Here is a 20,927-nt window from a genome sequence, read left to right as displayed (position 1 = left end):
GTTTGAAGAACGCCAGAGGATCTCCAGATATAGAACTGAATTAATATCAAAAAGGTATCAATTGGTCTGTCCAGTAACTCATGATGAACCTCAGGCCAACTGCACACTTTATGAGAAGCATTTCAGTGTCTCAGACTGTCTGACTGTGGTGACAGACCAGTCTATGTGACAGACACATCCGTGCTTCTAAAGGTAGGCCTATAGTTTTTTTTAATGGATAATATATTAATATAATATTCCAATACATTATCAGAGCTTGGCAGACAGAATTATTATTTTTTAGACAGGTTAATTTATAGATTCTAGCCTAATAAATGTTATTATTAATTTATCATTTATTTAGGCTATATCATACATAATAAATAATCCTGTCATATAAAGTTTATGACATTTAAAAAATATTTAGATAAAAATGGGACAAATAATTACACGATAATATAGTCATAATTTAAGTAAATTATTCAAAGAAAATAAACATTTTTAAAATTCAAAAAAGTGATTAGGCCTGTTTCAGAATGACTTCTTAAAGGGACAGTTCACCCAAAAATGAAAATTCTGTCATCATTTATTCACCCTCAAGTTGTTCCAAACATGTATACATTTCTTTGTTATGTTAAAACACATAGGAAGATTACTGTGGAAGTCAATGGTGCCCCCAAAGCAGCCTGGTACAAACTTTCTTCAAAATATCTTCTTTTGTGTAGGCCTACAGCAGAACAAAGAAACTCATACAGGTTTGGAACATCATGAGGCGTCATAAGTGCACCAAATAGGCTAAGAGTTATTTAGAATAAAATAAAATAATCAAATGTAAAATAATATAGCATGTGTTCTGTTGCAAATTCACGTACTTGATCTTATGTTTTCTTATGGTTTATTATTGAGCTGTCAAGTTGTTAATGTTGAAATAATCATTTCATGACGAATTCTTTATTTCTGCCCTTTATGCAATTGTTTTTTAGGGGATTTTTTTTTTCGGGGGTGGATTTTTGCTGTCAAAGTGAGGCCAAAGTGAATGGGAGTCAATGGGATGCTAACAGCAGGTGATGGCTTGGTTAGCAATGGCTGCCCCTATGGAAGGTACACTTTCCGGGGGCTGGATTACCCCGTTGGGAAAAACCAAACTCTGGTCAGGCCAATCACAGCGTGTGTAGAGTCGGTGGGCGGGCTTTACATAATGACGGTACGTCACGGCAGAGTTGCGGAGGTTCTGCGTGCCACTCGTAAACACAGAAGCTGGCGAACAGCGGTCTTTTGAATCGGCTTTGGCCGCGACTCTGGAAGACTTGGAGTTAAGCTTGGAGTTAAGCCGTAGTCAACGCTTCTCGTTTACTTTGAATGGGTGACGTCATGCGTTGCCGAACTGAATTGTGGGTTCCGTTGCGTCGCTTCACTCGCGTTGCAAGCATAGGTTGCAAGCGGCAAAAGTTGAAGATTTCTCAACTTTTCAAGCGCCAACGCAGGCGTCATCCAATCAGATCACCCTATGCAAATATCCTAGAGCAGACGCTAGCCAATAGCGTTCGTTTAAAACACTGGTGAATGAAGAGTGAAGAACGATCTAAAATGGAGGAAAAGCTAATAATTGCGGTGGGTAATCACCCGGTCCTTTACGACCAATCATTGTTTACATACTGGGACACAAACCGGAGAGACCAGGCCTGGAAGGAGGTGGCAGAGACGGTTGGAGAATCTGGTATGTATCATGCTTGTATTCTGTCCGTGTACTCTGTTTATCATTGAATGACAGGCAGCATATCATATCATGTGTGGATCAAATAGGCGCTATCGCCCAGCCAAATGAGGAATAAAATATTAAAGTGATCAGTTTTCATACACAAAATAATGAATTACATTTGAGTGGAAGGTGGATTTGACCGTTTATCTGTCAGTTGGCTGGTAGATGGTAAACGCTTAAAAAAATGTATTTATTATGAACCTTGCATAATTGAAATCTATACCAGAACCTGTTTTATTTGGCATGTTTAATTCAGTTCTTATTTTAATAACTAAACAAGTTTAAACACTTGAGCAACACTTGTTGTATTTGAATGAATTGTTTAATTTATTTACATTTTTGCATGTCAGAGGATACATGTAGGACCCGATGGAAGTCACTGGGGGACAGATTTAGGAAGGAGAAGAAAAAAGAAAGGGAAATGACAAGGAGTGGGGCAGGGTCGCCTGGGACCCAACCCTGGCGTTTCATGGCGGTGTTGGGATTTCTCACACCATTCCTTCATGACCGTGAGACGTCCAGCAACATCCCCAGACGACCTCTGCCCCCTTCACATCAGTCCATCAGTCCAGAGCCAGAGGAGGACAGCCAGGCCAGAGAAGACAGCCAGGCCATCACCCAGCAAGCCCCTTCAAGCAGAGGAGATGAGGCAGGCAGTGACACAGGCAGGCAGAACCTAACAAAGCTCTCAAATACATTATTATTTCAGTACTATCAAGGAGGGTTAAGTCATTTAGAAAATCAATGTCAATCTGTGTAGAGCTGAACCATATGCTGCAAAGTTTAGGCCACACAACCGTTGACACCTAATGCGTAATAACGTTATATAATAAATTATTTCAAAGAATGATTTGACATTAAAATCATGCCATGTTCATTGATTATCAATTGTTGCTGTAACTATGCAGGCAGACAGACAGAGCAGGAGGAAACTGTCGAGATCAATGACAAGGGTAGGAAGAGAAAAAAAAAGGGAAATGTCTTCTTTTGAGAGAGGACTGTTGGCAGCAATTGAGCCCCTGACGCAGATGACCACGCTGCCACATCCACCACCACCGCCGCCTCCAACACCAGCAGCAGATGAAGACGAGGTTTTCTTTCAGAGCCTCTTGCCGTCCCTTCGTAGGCTTTCTGTGCTGAGGAGGGCCAGGCTTCTGCACACACACACACATACATATTACATACATACAGCACTAAAATAAACATATTAAAATAATCGTATGGCTGTATTGTTTTCTCATGTTCATATAGAATAATACAGTAAGTATTTTAAATTTGTCGTATCATACAGCGCTGTCGACGCAATACAATCACTTAAAGGGATAGTTCTCCCAAAAATGTAAATTCTGTCATCATTTACTCACCCTCAAGTTGTTCCAAACCTGTATGAGTTTCTTTGTTCTGTGAAGGCCTTTGTATTTTCTCTCCAGTGAAAATCTGCTCAAATCATGAATGTATTAGTTGAAAGCAGGGCTGAAAGGGCAAAGGCTATGTACATTATGACATGGTGATGAAAATATAAAACCAACATGTTAATTTAATGTAAAAAATAATTGTTATGACACTTGGAATCTGCACTTTTACGAAAAATATAGGTAGCTCTTAAAAGAGCTTTTGGGTTTTGTGGCTCTGAAAAGAGCCTTTGGCGTATTCTATGAATTCGGCTGCCATGGCACTGCACCCTCCTGGTTGAAGTAGTAGGCACAGTACGTCTCTCGGAGTTGGATAGCTCTACGGGTGGCATTGTTGGAGCCCATCCTTGGTGCATCTCGCAGGGCCTCAGGAGCTGAAGATGGCTCAATGGTGTGTTCAGCTCTGTGTGCGCATCTTCTCCCCCTTTCCAGCAGGGGCGGACTGGCCATCTGGCGTACCGGGCGTTTTCCCGGTGGGCCGCTGGACAATGTGGGCCTGCCCGTTGCTACGTAAATATATGAAGAATAAATTATAGTAAAACTACGTAGCCTATATCCTTCCGTCAGCCCAGACGAATGGCCCGCGCAGCCCTCTTGAGGCAAAACTCCATGCAAAACTCTAATCTATAGCCTGCTCAGTCCCAGTGTCTCAGTGGTGTAAAAGCGCTCGTCAATGTCAAAATGTTTGCGATATCCAATCAAATTCAACGAGGCGGGATTTACTGTGCACAGCAGCCGAGCAGCGCGGGCGACACTTGAATGCGAGCCGAGGTAAGAGCTGAATACGAGTCAATGGGCAGCAATATTTCCCGACTGTTAACGATTTTAAAAATGTTAAACGACGGACATTAATTTCCAGGGATGTAAACTACTGTTGAGCTTTCAGAATGAATCAGATTATAATGCCTTTTACGTTATTCGTCGTCAAAGAATGCACAAAGAAACATTAGCGTAGGTGTCGCAGTTTTCAGCATATCAGAGGGAATGTTTGTCTTTCTGTTTCCAGGCTTTCTTCAGTAATTTCACAATCATTTTCAAATGATTCATAATACTCAAAATATCTTTCTCATATATCATGCTAAAACTGGCAACTTTCATATTCAAGTGGCCAATGGAAAGTGACATATGAAAATAAATATATAATTTGCTAGTTACATGCATTATTTTACACACTGGTAATCAAAAGTTTGAAATAATTAAGACTTCTTAAATTGTTTTTGAAAGAAGAAGGCTGAATTTATTTGATCAAAAATACTGTAAAACCACAAATATTAAGAAATATTGATACAATTTCCAATAGGCCTAGTTGTTTTCTATGAGAATGTATTGTAAAATGTAATTTATTTCTGTAAAAGCTGACTTTTCAGCATCATTACTTCAGTAAGTGTCACATGATCCTTCAGAAATCATTTTAATATGCTGTATTTTTCATATCATTTTTAAACTCTTTTCCACTATTTGAGCTCAATTCCATAAAATTACAGATGTCTAGATACTATAGCCACTAGAAAGGCACCCTAAAACAGTCCACATTCTGCACTACATCCTAAGTCTTCTAGACCAGAGTCCTGCACGGGTGACGGGTGACCCGCGAATATTGCTGAAACGGGTGAAAAACATCCTACTGTGTCGGATACGGGTGCGGGTCGGACAAGGGAGAACACGGGTCTAAACACGGGTTTTAAACAGTCACGCGCAAACGAATATAGGCCTATATATAAAAATATATGCATGTATATTGTAGATGTGTTCCTAAAAATATGCATATACAAAAATATGCCTTGCCTGTATTTCAAGTTGATTTTCAAATCCATATCAGTTTATTTGTTCTCCTCCCAGGAGAATCACAACCGCGCGCGCGCTCTGCCTGCACTCGTCGAGATGGATCATGAGGAGTTGAAGAAAAGATAGCCGCAAATGTGGAAGTTCATCGCTGAGGAAGCACGCAGCTAACTGTGGTAACAAAACCAAGCACACGCAGTTCAATCGAACAGTATTTTTGTTATGGTTCCTGAGTTTAGTCTCTTAATAACACTGTCTTAGTAGCCTACATTAAGCCACTTTTGTACATAGTATACGTTATTAGTATTATGTTTACTGAGTTTGGTCTCTTAATAACAGTGTCTTACCTACATTAAGCCACGTTAAGCGTTTTAGAATGTCCCGAAGTTGTCCTTAAGTTAATGGTCGTGTAATAACTTATGTATGCTGGCAATAAACATTTTTGTAAATGTGTCTGTAGTAAACGTTGTTTGTACGGGAAGAAGGAGGCGGGAACCGGCGGACAATCAAAACATTTAATCAAAATAAAATGGCGGCGACAGCCCCTCACGGTCGACTGCCGCCTACATACAAACAATCACAAAATGAAAATAAAAAGCTGCAGCCCCTCACGGACGACTGCAGCGAACACAAAATAAAACATAACACAAAATCCAGGCCTGGTCCTCTCTCGTCCCTCACTGTCGTCGCTCCTCCTTTATAGTCCCTCACTCCTCCGCGAGGGCCGAGATCGCTGCGGCGCGCAGCTGGCGCTCATCCTCCCTGATGTGCGCCGCCTCGTCCCGCCCTCACGGTCCCTCGGCCTCGCTGCTCGCCACATACCCCCAACGCCCTTCGCAGGCCGGGGGGCACTCCCGAGTCTGCGCTCTAATCGGGGGGGGGGGGGGGGGGGGGGCGATCAAAAAAAAATTTCTGGTCCGGTTCCAAGACACACTGCCGCTCGGTCCTCAGCCAGCCGAGAGGCTCTTCCTCGCGGTGCCATGCGGTGGTACTGGACGGCCGGTGGACGGCTCGACACTCCTCCGCCCCCTGGCGGTCGGCGGTGGCTCCTCCTTCTGAGGGCGGCCGGAAGCGAGTCCCCGTCCCGCGCTCCCTGCTCCTCCCCAACCTGGCGGACGGCAGCGCTCCGGCTCCTCCCCAATATGGCGGGCGGCAGCAGGCTTCGGCTCCGGGCAAGCGCTGGGGACTCCTTCGCCCCCTCGCGGACGGCAGCCACCCCACCTCGACCCAGGGGCACGGCAGCGAGCTCTCCGTCCCACCGACCTTCATCCGCTCCAGCACCACCGTTTCGGGCAGCCGCTCGCGGACTTCTCTCCTCCGCGCTGCCCGAACTCCGCGGCACCGCGATCCCCCTCAGCTGCGAGGGCTCTTCGACAGCGTGTCCCTCCTTCCTCCCGGGTTTCGGCACCACTGTAGTAAACGTTGTTTGTACGGGAAGAAGGAGGCGGGAACCGGCGGACAATCAAAACATTTAATCAAAATAAAATGGCGGCGACAGCCCCTCACGGTCGACTGCCGCCTACATACAAACAAACACAAAATGAAAATAAAAAGCTGCAGCCCCTCACGGACGACTGCAGCGAACACAAAATAAAACATAACACAAAATCCAGGCCTGGTCCTCTCTCGTCCCTCACTGTCGTCGCTCCTCCTTTATAGTCCCTCACTCCTCCGCGAGGGCCGAGATCGCTGCGGCGCGCAGCTGGCGCTCATCCTCCCTGATGAGCGCCGCCTCGTCCCGCCCTCACGGTCCCTCGGCCTCGCTGCTCGCCACAGTGTCTATAATGTAATATGCTAAACTGACTTTATTGCGGGTGCGGGTCGGGCGTCGGTTCTATTTTAAGCGGGTCGGGTCGGGTGCGGATTTTAATTAGTGCTGTTGTCGGAGAAGGGGTCGGATGCGGTTTTAAGCACTGCGGGTACGGGCGGGTGCGGGTTTACAAAATCGGAGCTGTGCAGGACTCTGTTCTAGACAATAGCATTTTATATGGTCTGATTTTATGGTAGGTATTGAACTTAATGATATTAAACTACAGTGTATGGAAAAGAGAAATCAAAATTTGTATACAAAAAAAAATAAATACAATTTGCCATGTGCACCAGGAAAGACAAATTATAAACTGAAGAAGTATGCCTGTCATTCAGTATGATAAGCATTTCAATAAAACAATTCATATAATTCATATTTTTGAATAAATAGCTTCTGTGTTTAAAATTGCCCTGTGTATAATGAGCTGGTGGGTTTATGGTGAGGTGTGTTGCACACCGGGTGTGATGGGCCGCTTTGTGCCAGAAAGTCCAGGGCCACTTTTTTGCCCCAGTCCACCCCTGCTTTCCAGTGTCTTCATGCGCAGGAAGTTGTGCAACACACATGTGGCCTTCACACACACCTCTGCAACCTCTGGACTGGTTGCAATGACACGGGCGGTACATCCGCCACCAAGCTGAGAGGATGCCAAAGGCGCACTCAACTACCAACCTAGCCCGGCTGAGGCGGTAATTGAACACCCTTTTCTCTGGTGGGATGTGATGTCCAGGGTATGGCCGCAAGAGGTTGGTCATCAGTGGGAAGCCCTCATCCCCGGCAGATTGACCATTATTTGGCTTGACACCGGAGTGGTCTGGATCAGGTGATGATGGACCAGGATCGGCTTGGGTTCCTGTCAGGTCGGGGTTGGACTTCTGGTCAAGTCTCGAGCTCAAGCCCTCCACCAAGGACAGCAAGTGTTATCTCCTATCCAATACAAAGATTATATGAACATGTGAACTCATGAATGTTTTTTTTTTTTTTAGCTGATTTACAACAGAACTGAATTCTTGCAATTGCATCACTAATTGTGTTATTTTCCTGTTTATTACTGTGAAGCTGCTGTGAAACAATCTGTATTGTATAAAGCGCCGTATAAATGAAGCTGACTTGACTTGACTATAACAAGAACATGAACACAAATTTGAAAACCTCACTACAAATAATCCAGAATTGAAGATAAATGATATTAATCCTACTCTGTCTGTTACACTACCTCACACCTGAAATCACTGATCGAGTGAATCTCCTGAACTTCTCCTGAACTTCTCCAGATCATTTCTAATCCATTCATGTTGTAACACCTGCTCTAACGTCGGCCGTTTCGTTGGATCCCGGGCTAGGCACTGGCTAATCAGATCACTGCATTCTGTACACATTTTATTAAGGAGAGAGCTGGTTAGTCATGATGACCATGTGACACGAATGTTGGCAATTATGAAAACAGCATCTGGTGAACTATAAACTGAATGCATTTCAACTTGAAACATCTTACATACTTCACCTTTACCTGTTTCTAAACAGAGCCTTTGCTTTATGTGTGTGTGTTTATCGATATTCTTCACTCACCTTTGGATAAGTTGGAGTTCTGAAATGTAACTTTGGCCTGTGTGATTTCCGTTCTATTGCCAAAGGGAGAACGTCCGTTAACCATCAGGTACAACAACACCCCTAGAGCCCAGACATTTGCTGGGACGGCGTGGAATCGAGATTCTGTGAAGACTTCAGGTGGGCAGTAAGAAGGTAATCCTGTGAGCAAGACATTTTTGCACATTGTTGAGCAATTTCTTCAAAGCATCAAATAATCAGAAAGTCACTACATCCAGGTTTCCACACTCCAAAAATACTCACCACGGTATATTTTTGTCTCGTAGCCATCACCACTAAGTAGCTGACCGCAGCCAAAGTCGATCAGCTTGAGCTCTAACGTGTTTGTCTTCACCAGGAAATTCTCTGCATGAACGTCATTATGAAAAACGCCATGCTCGATGCAGTGCTGTACCGCCAGCGCAGCCTGTCGCAGGATGACCCGTGCTGTTGTTTCATCCAGTTGACACGAATGACGAATGATGAAGTCCAGCAAGCTCTCGCAGGGGTCAGGGAACTCCATTATGAGAACGAATGTCCGAGGATGTTCAAACCAGTCGTACAGTCGGACGACGTAGGGGCTTATGGGTTCATGCCTCATCATTAGCAGCAGCGCCACTTCTGTAACGAGAGGTTCGGGATGCCCGGGCTAGAGAAAAGTAGTAGACAGAAGGTTAGCTGGGTAAAAATCTGAAGAAAACCTATCATTTTTAAATGTACTTTTCTTTGATCTTTACAGACACGATCATCAGAGCCTTTCCAGGTTTATTGATCTATTACATTTACACCTAATGCTTCCTACAGGTGTATTGACTACAGTAATCAGCACTTAAACAACAAACAGCACTTAAACAACAAATACAACTTTTGACCAACTTACAATATCAAGATAACGATCATTGTCAATCTTGTCCATCTGCTTGATGGCAACCTGCAAAAAAAAAAACAGCGTTCAATAACGGTATTCAAGCGCCTGACTTTGCACATAACATTTACGATTTGAGCATCTAAGTATTAACCCATCTGTATTAAGAATGTTTTGATGCATGCAAGAGCAAAAATGTTTGTACAATTCAGCAAGATTGCTTTACCTTTTTGCCATCAAACTTCCGTGTTCCCTTGAACACTCTCCCAAAAGTTCCGGATCCAATCATCTCTCCCACGTTATAGAGAGTCTCAAAGGAGTCTGAAAAACAAAATATGAGAAATGTATGAGCTTGCAAACAAGACGATAATAATACTGTTTAAAACAATGTTGGAGAAATAATGTCTTTAATAATTTTAATAATAAATAATACTTTTACTTTAAAAAAAGGTTCCCAGTAAAATGAAATCCAATGTGACTGTACACTGCCCAGCCTTATTTCAGTCTCACCTGTTGAGCTCGTGTTCACCGGTGAAGCCTCCATAAGGCCATTTGAAGTCTCCGTTGGCTCGACGGGAACTTGACCTGGCAGCGGATGGCACATCCACTCTTCGTCGCTCCAACTGCCCTGTTCGTTTCGGCTATCCGATCTATCGCCACTCCACCTCCAATCGACGATGTACGAGCCTCTGCTGCTAAGGCTCAACGACTCTCTGCAGAACCGCCTCACTGTATTGTCCTCAGAGAGGGACAAATATGATGTGGACATGATGCCTGCTGAAGACATTTTTAATAATATTAATAATCTATGTCAGTGGTGAAATTGTTACTTTATGTTTTATTTTTTTCAACTTTCTATTTTCAATGACACATTATTTTGTTAACTGAGCCATAACTTGTGTAATAAAAGCCTATTCTGACCTCTGCGAAAGCCTTTAGATGGAGTGGACGGACGTCCATGATCATCTGGGCTCTGCCGGCTGCCGCTCTGCCACTCTCTCTTCCTGTCAGTCCGACCTGTTGGCACAGAAACAGAAAACTCAGAAGACAGAAGCGCTAAATGTGTAGGAAGCTCCTGGATCTGTGATTGCTAGATCCTTTGTTTTATATTAAAAATATCAGTGCAAACAAGACGATAATAATTCTGTTTAAAACAATGTTGGAGAAATAATGTCTGCAGATTGACCATTATTTGGCTTGACGCCGGAGTGATCTGGATCAGGTGATGATGGACCAGGATCGGGCTCTGGCTCCAGATCCGCTGGAGGAACAAAAGACTCCACAACATCCACATCACTGAGACAACAGCAGAGGAGCGAGCGCCTCACAGCCTTACACACGTTCCTGAGGAAAGAACGAACTCGTTTCCTCTTCTTACATTCTGTAGGTTTTTCTGAAATGAAGAAAACAAAACTGAATGATTAGAAACATCTCTGACGTCCAATTAGGCAGTGATAAAATGACATAACTTACGTTTTACTTAAAAAAAAGGTCACCAGTAAAATGAAATTCAATGTGACTGTACACTGCCCAGCCTTATTTCAGTCTCACCTGTTGAGCTCGTGATGTACGAGCCTCGGCTGCTAAGGCTCAACGACTCTCTGCAGAACCGCCTCACTATATTGTCCTCAGAGAGGGACAAATATGATGTGGACATGGTGCCTGGTCAAGACATTTTTAATAATATTAATAATCTATGTCAGTGGTCACATGAAATTGTTATTTTCAATGACACATTATTTGTTAAAGGGTTAGTTCACCCAAACGCCGGCGCTACGTCATATTCTCGCGCATGCGTCGTGGAGGCCTACACGGAAGACAAGAAGAGGTTGAATAAAGGCGTTATTTTGATTTTTTTTTTGGCACAAAAACTATTGTCGTCGCTTCGTAAAATTATTGTAGAGCCACTGTGGTGAGATGGACTTTGTAACGACATTTTAAGTGCCTTTTATGGGTCTTGTGAGTGTAAATGTACTGAATGCCAATGGAGGCCTATCTGAGGCCTTTCTCAGCCATCAGCTTTCAACAAAAAATATCTTCATTTGTGTTCCGAAGATGAACGGAGGTCTTAAGGGTGTCGAACGACATGAGGGTGAGTAATTAATGACATCATTTTCATTTTTGGGTGAACTAACCCTTTAACTGAGCCATAACTTGTGTAATAAAAGCCTATTCTGACCTCTGCGAAAGCCTTTAGATGGAGTGGACGGACGTCCATGATCATCTGGGCTCTGCCGGCTGCCGCTCTGCCACGCTCTCTTCCTGTCAGTCTGACCTGTGGGCACAGAAACAGAAAACTCAGAAGACAGAAGCGCTAAATGTGTAGGAAGCTCCTGGATCTGTGATCTGGGTCTGGTCTGGCAGCGTATCCTGGGGGCCAGTTGCATAAACTAAGCCATTATGTTAAGACAGTGTCTTAAGATCTAGTATGAGCCACTCGCAGTTAGGCAAGTGGCATTCAGCCTTACTTTTCGTATCAAGTTAGGCCAGTCTATGTTTTTATGTAACTGATTTAAAAAAATGTATGAACAGTCTTAAAGAAAAAAAATGTATGTCTAACTTGTAAGACTAGTCTTAACGGTTTATGCAACCGGCCCAGGCCTGATCACGGTCATCAGAACACTGTCTGTCTCCAAACCTCCTGACCAGCCGTCTGAGAGAAAGCAGCTCTCCTGGATCTGGAGCGGCCCGAGGCTGAAATATTTCAGTAACATAACATAACTAACGTTAAAGCACTCACCTTCTCTTTCACCCATCATCTTCGCCATCGACATCCTCCTGCAATCTGGAACAAAAACAATACAAAACACAAAACAAAACAAAACAACACACAATACAATACAATAAACTCTCCTCAAAAATACTCCTCCAAAAAAAAAGAAAACAAAATCAAAGAATTAATCAAACTCGACACTCCTAAAATAAGAAAAGAACAATAAGATAAAAGTATCTACAACTCAAAAATGTAACTCTGTAAAGGATATCTCCTGCGATGTTCTTCCAGAATAAAAGTCTCGTCTCCTCCAAACAGCTTCAAAATTTCAAGGTCAGCACAGAAAATATTCTGCAAAAGTTTGTGAAATCGCCTCAGTCGTCTCTCTCAACAACAGATCAACAACACAATCGGTGCGTGTCTGAGTCTGCGTCAGAATTCATAACAGGCGTCGCCATAGCAACTAAAACGTGAATCATTCATATGAGCGGAGCCGTGAGTATGGAAGGATATCGCGGACAATTTTCAAAAGGAATTGCAAATGGTATTTGCAATTGCGTTTTCAATTTGTGGACGCATAATATGTGACACAATCCAAACGCAATTGCAAATCGCGCATTACCATTTGCATTTTCGTTTACGCAAACGCACAATGACTGCCAAATTTCAAATGGAAAAGCAAAGTCTGTTTGCAATTGCATTTCCAATGTCTTGCAAGTTATGACCCTGCCATTTTGGAATAGCAATAGAAAATCACCTATTTGCTCTTTTATTTCCTCCGTGTCCTGCCACAACCTGCACAAAATTCAAATGGAATCGCAATCCCCTTTGCGTTTGCATTTCCGATGCCTAACACAGTCAACTGTCAATCAGGCTTGAGGGCAGGGTTTATTGATGTAGTCGGAAAGTAGGCCACGCCCTCAAGTGGTAGAAAACCAAGGACTTTTTCATCATTATTCATTCCTAAGAACATGGGGAGAAATATCCAATGTGTCTATTTAGCAAAAACAACAAAAGAAGTCATAAAACTACTGTGTAGTTTTTTGCACTTCAAACAAAGCCAAATACCTGGAAATAGACTATTTATCACCTGCCAACCAAACAAAAAGAAACCAAAAGAAGACTGCTCTGGTTGCAAGCAAATTGTCAAGAAGCAATTAAGATAGGGATGCTTTAACCGTTGACCAAAAGTAAGAATTTTGACAGATTAATATACAGTTAAACGGTTTAAAATGTGTATATATATTTATTTATTTATTTTTTTAAGGTTTGAAATTTTTATTTAATTTTTTTGCTGCATGGTTAAAGCAAAATATGCTAAATTCGGTTTAAAAATCAGTTTAATATATAATATAGGCCTATAATCTTTTAAAATAGGCCTATCCTTTTATTGAACCTGGGGCAAAAAGACATTTTGAAAGATTTCACCAGCTGGTACTTTCGGTTTTGCCGCGGAGATCCTTGTGATAAATAAATGTGTTGTATTTATGATAATCCGTGTAGATTTCAGTTGACGAAAATAAATAATAAAAGCGTGATAAGTCACGAAAGACAACTGAATTACTGACAGGATGCTGTGCGCGTGTTCCGAGCGCAACACGGACAAGTGTGCCCAAACGGCCAAATAAACACAGAAATAGGCTATATCAAAATGCCAAGTCGAGTATTCACATAAACACAGTAGATGTAAGCACTGTGTGCGTGCACTGCACACACATAAATTTATAACCGGACCTCAAAGTGAAAAATTTTAAATTAATCTGATGAGAAAAAAATGCCGGTTCTTTATAAGATTCAATCTGATTGAGTAGTTTTTCGTTTTGTCATCTTAATGTATTAATTATTTAGAATAAGTGAGAAATAGGCTATTTAGTATTTATTTATTTTATGCTTTTTATTTATATTACTTTATTATATATTATTTCAGTTTTTCTCTGTTGTCAGAAACGCTGCAGGTGCGTGAAAATTTGTGTGAATCCAGGTTCTGTTGTTGAGCTGTTCTGTCAAATCTGTTAAATGTCAAAATAAAGATACAAATATAGTTCAATGAATAGGAATAGGCTACATATGATGAAAATAATAATGTTGAATAAAATGAAATGAAGAAGAAAATCAGATCATCAGAGGAGGTAGGCTACGAAACGAACATGAACTGCGATTGAATGTCACTAATGTAGTTTTCTTTTCTTTTTTGATCGCTTGGCTCTTGAGCACAGATATGGACAACACACAACTCACATCATGTCAAGTTTCTATAGATTTTCTGATTTTAACTCATCATGATAATTTACAGTGTCGGGTGCAATATGATGATATTCGTCTGATATAGGCATAGACTGTAAAAAAATATGGACGACGCGACTCCATTGACTTCCGCTGACCAAAGTTGAAGCTTTCATAGGCCCGTTCACGGCGCTGACATCTTGGGACCGAGTCTGCGCAGTAGCGATCTCGGGACCGGAGTTGCGCAGTAGAGAACAGGAAGTAGAGGCGCGATTATCAAAAGCCCGCCCACACTCTCACAGATGCAGAATAATTAATTATGTTGGTGTGAAATAAACAGTTATGGAAGTGTAGAAATGAAAGCTAAAGCTCCAATCTCCTCACAAAAATCCAGAAAAAAGTCCGTTAGTGCCTCAGTGACAAGTTCACTCAGAGAAGCCGTCAATCTCAGCTGTCAATCATGACGTCACACCCCCGTTTTTATAGCATCAAATAACTCACTAAAACTAAACTTATTTAAAAAACGAACACTTGAAATGAAATTATTGTAATAAAAACTGCCTAAAATGACAGAAACCATCTTTAGGAAACAATTATTTGAAGTGTAATTAAATAGTTTAGTGTGTCTCGCGCCCATTGAAATACATGGAGAGGCGGGGTTTAGGAGCTATACTGGGACCGGCCACCGGGGGGCGATCGAGGCGCGAAAGCTTCAATTTCTGACTGGAGCACTACAGGCTTGGATATAGGCTATAGCCTACCGAATGCAGTCATGTCACTTCTTATTTGCTGTTTTTTTTTTCTGGTTGCAGGTGAACATACAATCAGTTCTGCATTTTGACTTTGTTTGAACTAAAGAGTTTAAACTTGTTTTTTATTACAAAAATAGCCAAATCCCCCGTTTTCCACCACTTGAGGGCGTGGCCTACTTTCCGACTACATCAATAAACCCCGCCCTCAAGCCTGATTGACAGTTGACTGTGTTAGGCATCGGAAATGCAAACGCAAAGAGGATTGCGATTCCATTTGAATTTTGTGCAGGTTGTGGCAGGACACGGAGGAAATAAAAGAGCAAATAGGTGATTTTCTATTGCTATTCCAAAATGGCAGGGTCATAACTTGCAAGACATTGGAAATGCAATTGCAAACAGACTTTGCTTTTCCATTTGAAATTTGGCAGTCGTTGTGCGTTTGCTTAAACGAAAATGCAAATGGTAATGCGCGATTTGCAATTGCGTTTGGATTGTGTCACATATTATGCGTCCACAAATTGAAAACGCAATTGCAAATACCATTTGCAATTCCTTTTGAAAATTGTCCGCGATATCCTTCCATACTATGAGCGCGCATCGATCTGAACACATTTATTGAATAGTTACAAACTTCATTTGGACGTTTTCTTTATTAAAAAGTTTGAACCTGTTTCATTGACTCAGTTCAAAACTTTGATTCAGTGATTCCTCTGCATCATCATCACTCAGAAATGCTAGATGTCTGTGCATGCATCAAAATGTGTTGGTAAATACTTTGATTTATTTATTTTTACTATATTTTTGCATATGAATAAAAAATATTAAATAATGTTTCCTTGTATTAGTTTAACCTCTCAATCCGCAGTGGTGCATTAAAGGATTAATGAAATGATAAATTATTAATTTAATGCTTCATTTAGCATTTAATTAAATGCTAAAGGACCGGCCACTTAAACATCAGCATAATAAATGCAGTTACTCATCTTTCATCTCCTATCGTGCAGATCCGATCGGACGAATCCAATAAACACCAGCATGTAAGTGTAAGGGTCCACTCTGAAAAATAGAGGGGGGCGAACAAAAAATCCTCCTTCGTTTACTTGAGCGTATTTGAGTTATATTAGTAATTAATCACGTCCATTTTCAATGCAATAGCGAGTATTCTGAGGATCTCCCCTGCAGTTTAGAGTCTTCAGCTCCAGTTAAACCCTCCCAGGTCTCTCTCCTTCAATCACAGGCCTTCTGATGACTCATTATATACAGGAAGCGCATTACAGGCTCCGTGAGGTGTCAGTCAAAGCGGCTATGGTTTTGGTTGGATAAAGGCAGGCAATGCCTAGCCAATGCCTTGCCAACAAAGGTTTGATTGATGGACGTTGTAACCAATCAAAAGGCATCATCTTGCGAGAGCACACCGCAGTGGAGACTGGCACTTCTTATCAACTAAATTAGTTTTTTACACTTTGTAAATTCTGTAATAGTTGCTTTAGTTTTTCAGTAACTGTATATATCCATTATAATTAGCAGTTTATTGCAGATTTATTTGAATGAAACGCTACTCTTTACAATTACAAATCTTCTGAAATAAAGGGCCTTTTTGAAAGGACGCCTAGAGGTTTTTTTTTTTTTTTTTTGACATAAAAGCTTACAGAAGCTAAATTTTTAAGAGTATCATCCTCAAATTTGAATCACAACATGATCAGAAATGCAGTTTTATATTTAGGTTATTTTCAGGCCTTTAACATTAAAGTATCATCAATTTTTCCCTGAGTGAATTTCAATACAACTTTTCAGGGTAGAGGAGGCGTGCAAGATGGCGCCCTGATCACATGTACGTTTGTGAGCTCAGCAATCCCAAACTGTTTTATAATAGTTACAACGAAACTTTTTTTTTGTTGAGAATTTCCATTTATTAATGTCTTGAATTTTTGGAACAACGATAATGGGAGGATCTGAAAAGAGGAAAGGTGTGAAGAAGTCAGGGAAAACAGTGTCGGATACTCCTGCTGGATCTGCTGGCACAGGTGACGATAAAGAAGCAGTCGAACGACATAACAGTACTCCTGCAACCGGGGTATTGAAGGACAGTTTGCTAGCCTAGAAATCTAGACGCACCCTAGCGTCCCGTAAAATACGGAATCGTCCCGTATTTACAAGCAAAATGACGCGTTCCGTATCAAACCAATACGGGACGCGATTTGTCCCGTATTTTACACAGGTCCACACATAGTTCAATAAACACATACAGAGTTTGCAGTGTGGAGAATACTGATAGCAAATATAAAGAATCAATTTCACAATAAGTAGTACAGGAGCTCATTTGTGCGTGATTGCGGGCTTTGTTGCTATAGCGGCGGAGTCTCGAGAACATGCGCTGTGCCAGAGTGTGCCTGTAAACTTGCGCGGTTTTTTAAAAACATGTCGAGCTCGCGTCGCGTCCACCGTTTGAAGAACGCCAGAGGATCTCCAGATATAGAACTGAATTAATATCAAAAAGGTATCAATGGGTCTGTCCAGTAACTCATGATGAACCTCAGGCCAACTGCACACTTTATGAGAAGCATTTCAGTGTCTCAGACTGTCTGACTGTGGTGACAGACCAGTCTATGTGACAGACACATCCGTGCTTCTAAAGGTAGGCCTATAGTTTTTTTTAATGGATAATATATTAATATAATATTCCAATACATTATCAGAGCTTGGCAGACAGAATTATTATTTTTTAGACAGGTTAATTTATAGATTCTAGCCTAATAAATGTTATTATTAATTTATCATTTATTTAGGCTATATCATACATAATAAATAATCCTGTCATATAAAGTTTATGACATTTAAAAAATATTTAGATAAAAATGGGACAAATAATTACACGATAATATAGTCATAATTTAAGTAAATTATTCAAAGAAAATAAACATTTTTAAAATTCAAAAAAGTGATTAGGCCTGTTTCAGAATGACTTCTTAAAGGGACAGTTCACCCAAAAATGAAAATTCTGTCATCATTTATTCACCCTCAAGTTGTTCCAAACATGTATACATTTCTTTGTTATGTTGAACACATAGGAAGATTACTGTGGAAGTCAATGGTGCCCCCAAAGCAGCCTGGTACAAACTTTCTTCAAAATATCTTCTTTTGTGTAGGCCTACAGGAGAACAAAGAAACTCATACAGGTTTGGAACATCATGAGGCGTCATAAGTGCACCAAATAGGCTAAGAGTTCTTTAGAATTAAATAAAATAATCAAATGTAAAATAATATAGCATGTGTTCTGTTGCAAATTCACGTACTTGATCTTATGTTTTCTTATGGTTTATTATTGAGCTGTCAAGTTGTTAATGTTGAAATAATCATTTCATGACGTATTCTTTATTTCTGCCCTTTATGCAATTGTTTTTTAGGGGATTTTTTTTTTCGGGGGTGGATATTTGCTGTCAAAGTGAGGCCAAAGTGAATGGGAGTCAATGGGATGCTAACAGCAGGTGATGGCTTGGTTAGCAATGGCTACCCTTATGGAAGGTACACTTTCCGGGGGCTGGATTACCCCGTTGGGAAAAACCAAACTCTGGTCAGGCCAATCACAGCGTGTGTAGAGTCGGTGGGCGGGCTTTACATAATGACGGTACGTCACGGCAGAGTTGCGGAGGTTCTGCGTGCCACTCGTAAACACAGAAGCTGGCGAACAGCGGTCTTTTGAATCGGCTTTGGCCGCGACTCTGGAAGACTTGGAGTTAAGCTTGGAGTTAAGCCGTAGTCAACGCTTCTCGTTTACTTTGAATGGGTGACGTCATGCGTTGCCGAACTGAATTGTGGGTTCCGTTGCGTCGCTTCACTCGCGTTGCAAGCATAGGTTGCAAGCGGCAAAAGTTGAAGATTTCTCAACTTTTCAAGCGCCAACGCAGGCGTCATCCAATCAGATCACCCTATGCAAATATCCTAGAGCAGACGCTAGCCAATAGCGTTCGTTTAAAACACTGGTGAATGAAGAGTGAAGAACGATCTAAAATGGAGGAAAAGCTAATAATTGCGGTGGGTAATCACCCGGTCCTTTACGACCAATCATTGTTTACATACTGGGACACAAACCGGAGAGACCAGGCCTGGAAGGAGGTGGCAGAGACGGTTGGAGAATCTGGTATGTATCATGCTTGTATTCTGTCCGTGTACTCTGTTTATCATTGAATGACAGGCAGCATATCATATCATGTGTGGATCAAATAGGCGCTATCGCCCAGCCAAATGAGGAATAAAATATTAAAGTGATCAGTTTTCATACACAAAATAATGAATTACATTTGAGTGGAAGGTGGATTTGACCGTTTATCTGTCAGTTGGCTGGTAGATGGTAAACGCTTAAAAAAATGTATTTATTATGAACCTTGCATAATTGAAATCTATACCAGAACCTGTTTTATTTGGCATGTTTAATTCAGTTCTTATTTTAATAACTAAACAAGTTTAAACACTTGAGCAACACTTGTTGTATTTGAATGAATTGTTTAATTTATTTACATTTTTGCATGTCAGAGGATACATGTAGGACCCGATGGAAGTCACTGGGGGACAGATTTAGGAAGGAGAAGAAAAAAGAAAGGGAAATGACAAGGAGTGGGGCAGGGTCGCCTGGGACCCAACCCTGGCGTTTCATGGCGGTGTTGGGATTTCTCACACCATTCCTTCATGACCGTGAGACGTCCAGCAACATCCCCAGACGACCTCTGCCCCCTTCACATCAGTCCATCAGTCCAGAGCCAGAGGAGGACAGCCAGGTCAGAGAAGACAGCCAGGCCATCACCCAGCAAGCCCCTTCAAGCAGAGGAGATGAGGCAGGCAGTGACACAGGCAGGCAGAACCTAACAAAGCTCTCAAATACATTATTATTTCAGTACTATCAAGGAGGGTTAAGTCATTTAGAAAATCAATGTCAATCTGTGTAGAGCTGAACCATATGCTGCAAAGTTTAGGCCACACAACCGTTGACACCTAATGCGTAATAACGTTATATAATAAATTATTTCAAAGAATGATTTGACATTAAAATCATGCCATGTTCATTGATTATCAATTGTTGCTGTAACTATGCAGGCAGACAGACAGAGCAGGAGGAAACTGTCGAGATCAATGACAAGGGTAGGAAGAGAAAAAAAAAGGGAAATGTCTTCTTTTGAGAGAGGACTGTTGGCAGCAATTGAGCCCCTGACGCAGATGACCACGCTGCCACATCCACCACCACCGCCGCCGCCTCCAACACCAGCAGCAGATGAAGACGAGGTTTTCTTTCAGAGCCTCTTGCCGTCCCTTCGTAGGCTTTCTGTGCTGAGGAGGGCCAGGCTTCTGCACACACACACACACATACATATTACATACATACAGCACTAAAATAAACATATTAAAATAATCGTATGGCTGTATTGTTTTCTCATGTTCATATAGAATAATACAGTAAGTATTTTAAATTTGTCGTATCATACAGCGCTGTCGACGCAATACAATCACTTAAAGGGATAGTTCTCCCAAAAATGTAAATTCTGTCATCATTTACTCACCCTCAAGTTGTTCCAAACCTGTATGAGTTTCTTTGTTCTGTGAAGGCCTTTGTATTTTCTCTCCAGTGAAAATCTGCTCAAATCATGAATGTATTAGTTGAAAACAGGGCTGAAAGGGCAAAGGCTATGTACATTATGACATGGTGATGAAAATATAAAACCAACATGTTAATTTAATGTAAAAAATAATTGTTATGACACTTGGAATCTGCACTTTTACGAAAAATATAGGTAGCTCTTAAAAGAGCTTTTGGGTTTTGTGGCTCTGAAAAGAGCCTTTGGCGTATTCTATGAATTCGGCTGCCATGGCACTGCACCCTCCTGGTTGAAGTAGTAGGCACAGTACGTCTCTCGGAGTTGGATAGCTCTACGGGTGGCATTGTTGGAGCCCATCCTTGGTGCATCTCGCAGGGCCTCAGGAGCTGAAGATGGCTCAATGGTGGGTTCAGCTCTGTGTGCGCATCTTCTCCCCCTTTCCAGCAGGGGCGGACTGGCCATC

The 20,927-nt window shown here is 41.6% G+C and overlaps 1 protein-coding gene across 1 annotated transcript in view; it reads right to left on the bottom strand.

Annotated features, from left to right (window-relative positions):
* The window catches only part of LOC307122398 (uncharacterized protein), a gene marked incomplete at its 3' end in the record, with an annotated part of 33,247 nt that overhangs the window by 3,718 nt on the left and 8,602 nt on the right, over positions 1 to 20,927 (bottom strand). The window contains exons 5-8 of the mRNA XM_079846385.1: positions 11,371 to 11,466; positions 10,743 to 10,853; positions 10,378 to 10,584; positions 10,113 to 10,208 (exon numbers count right to left, since the gene is read on the bottom strand). Of these exons, the coding sequence (XP_079702511.1) occupies positions 10,113 to 10,208; positions 10,378 to 10,584; positions 10,743 to 10,853; positions 11,371 to 11,466 (510 nt within the window). The remainder of the gene's footprint in view (positions 1 to 10,112; positions 10,209 to 10,377; positions 10,585 to 10,742; positions 10,854 to 11,370; positions 11,467 to 20,927) is intronic.

This window comes from Gobio gobio (genome assembly GCF_949357685.1).
Source record: "Gobio gobio genome assembly, contig: scaffold_127, whole genome shotgun sequence".
NCBI classification, from domain to species: Eukaryota; Metazoa; Chordata; class Actinopteri; order Cypriniformes; family Gobionidae; genus Gobio; species Gobio gobio.
This window is presented reverse-complemented; position numbering and strand designations above follow the sequence as displayed.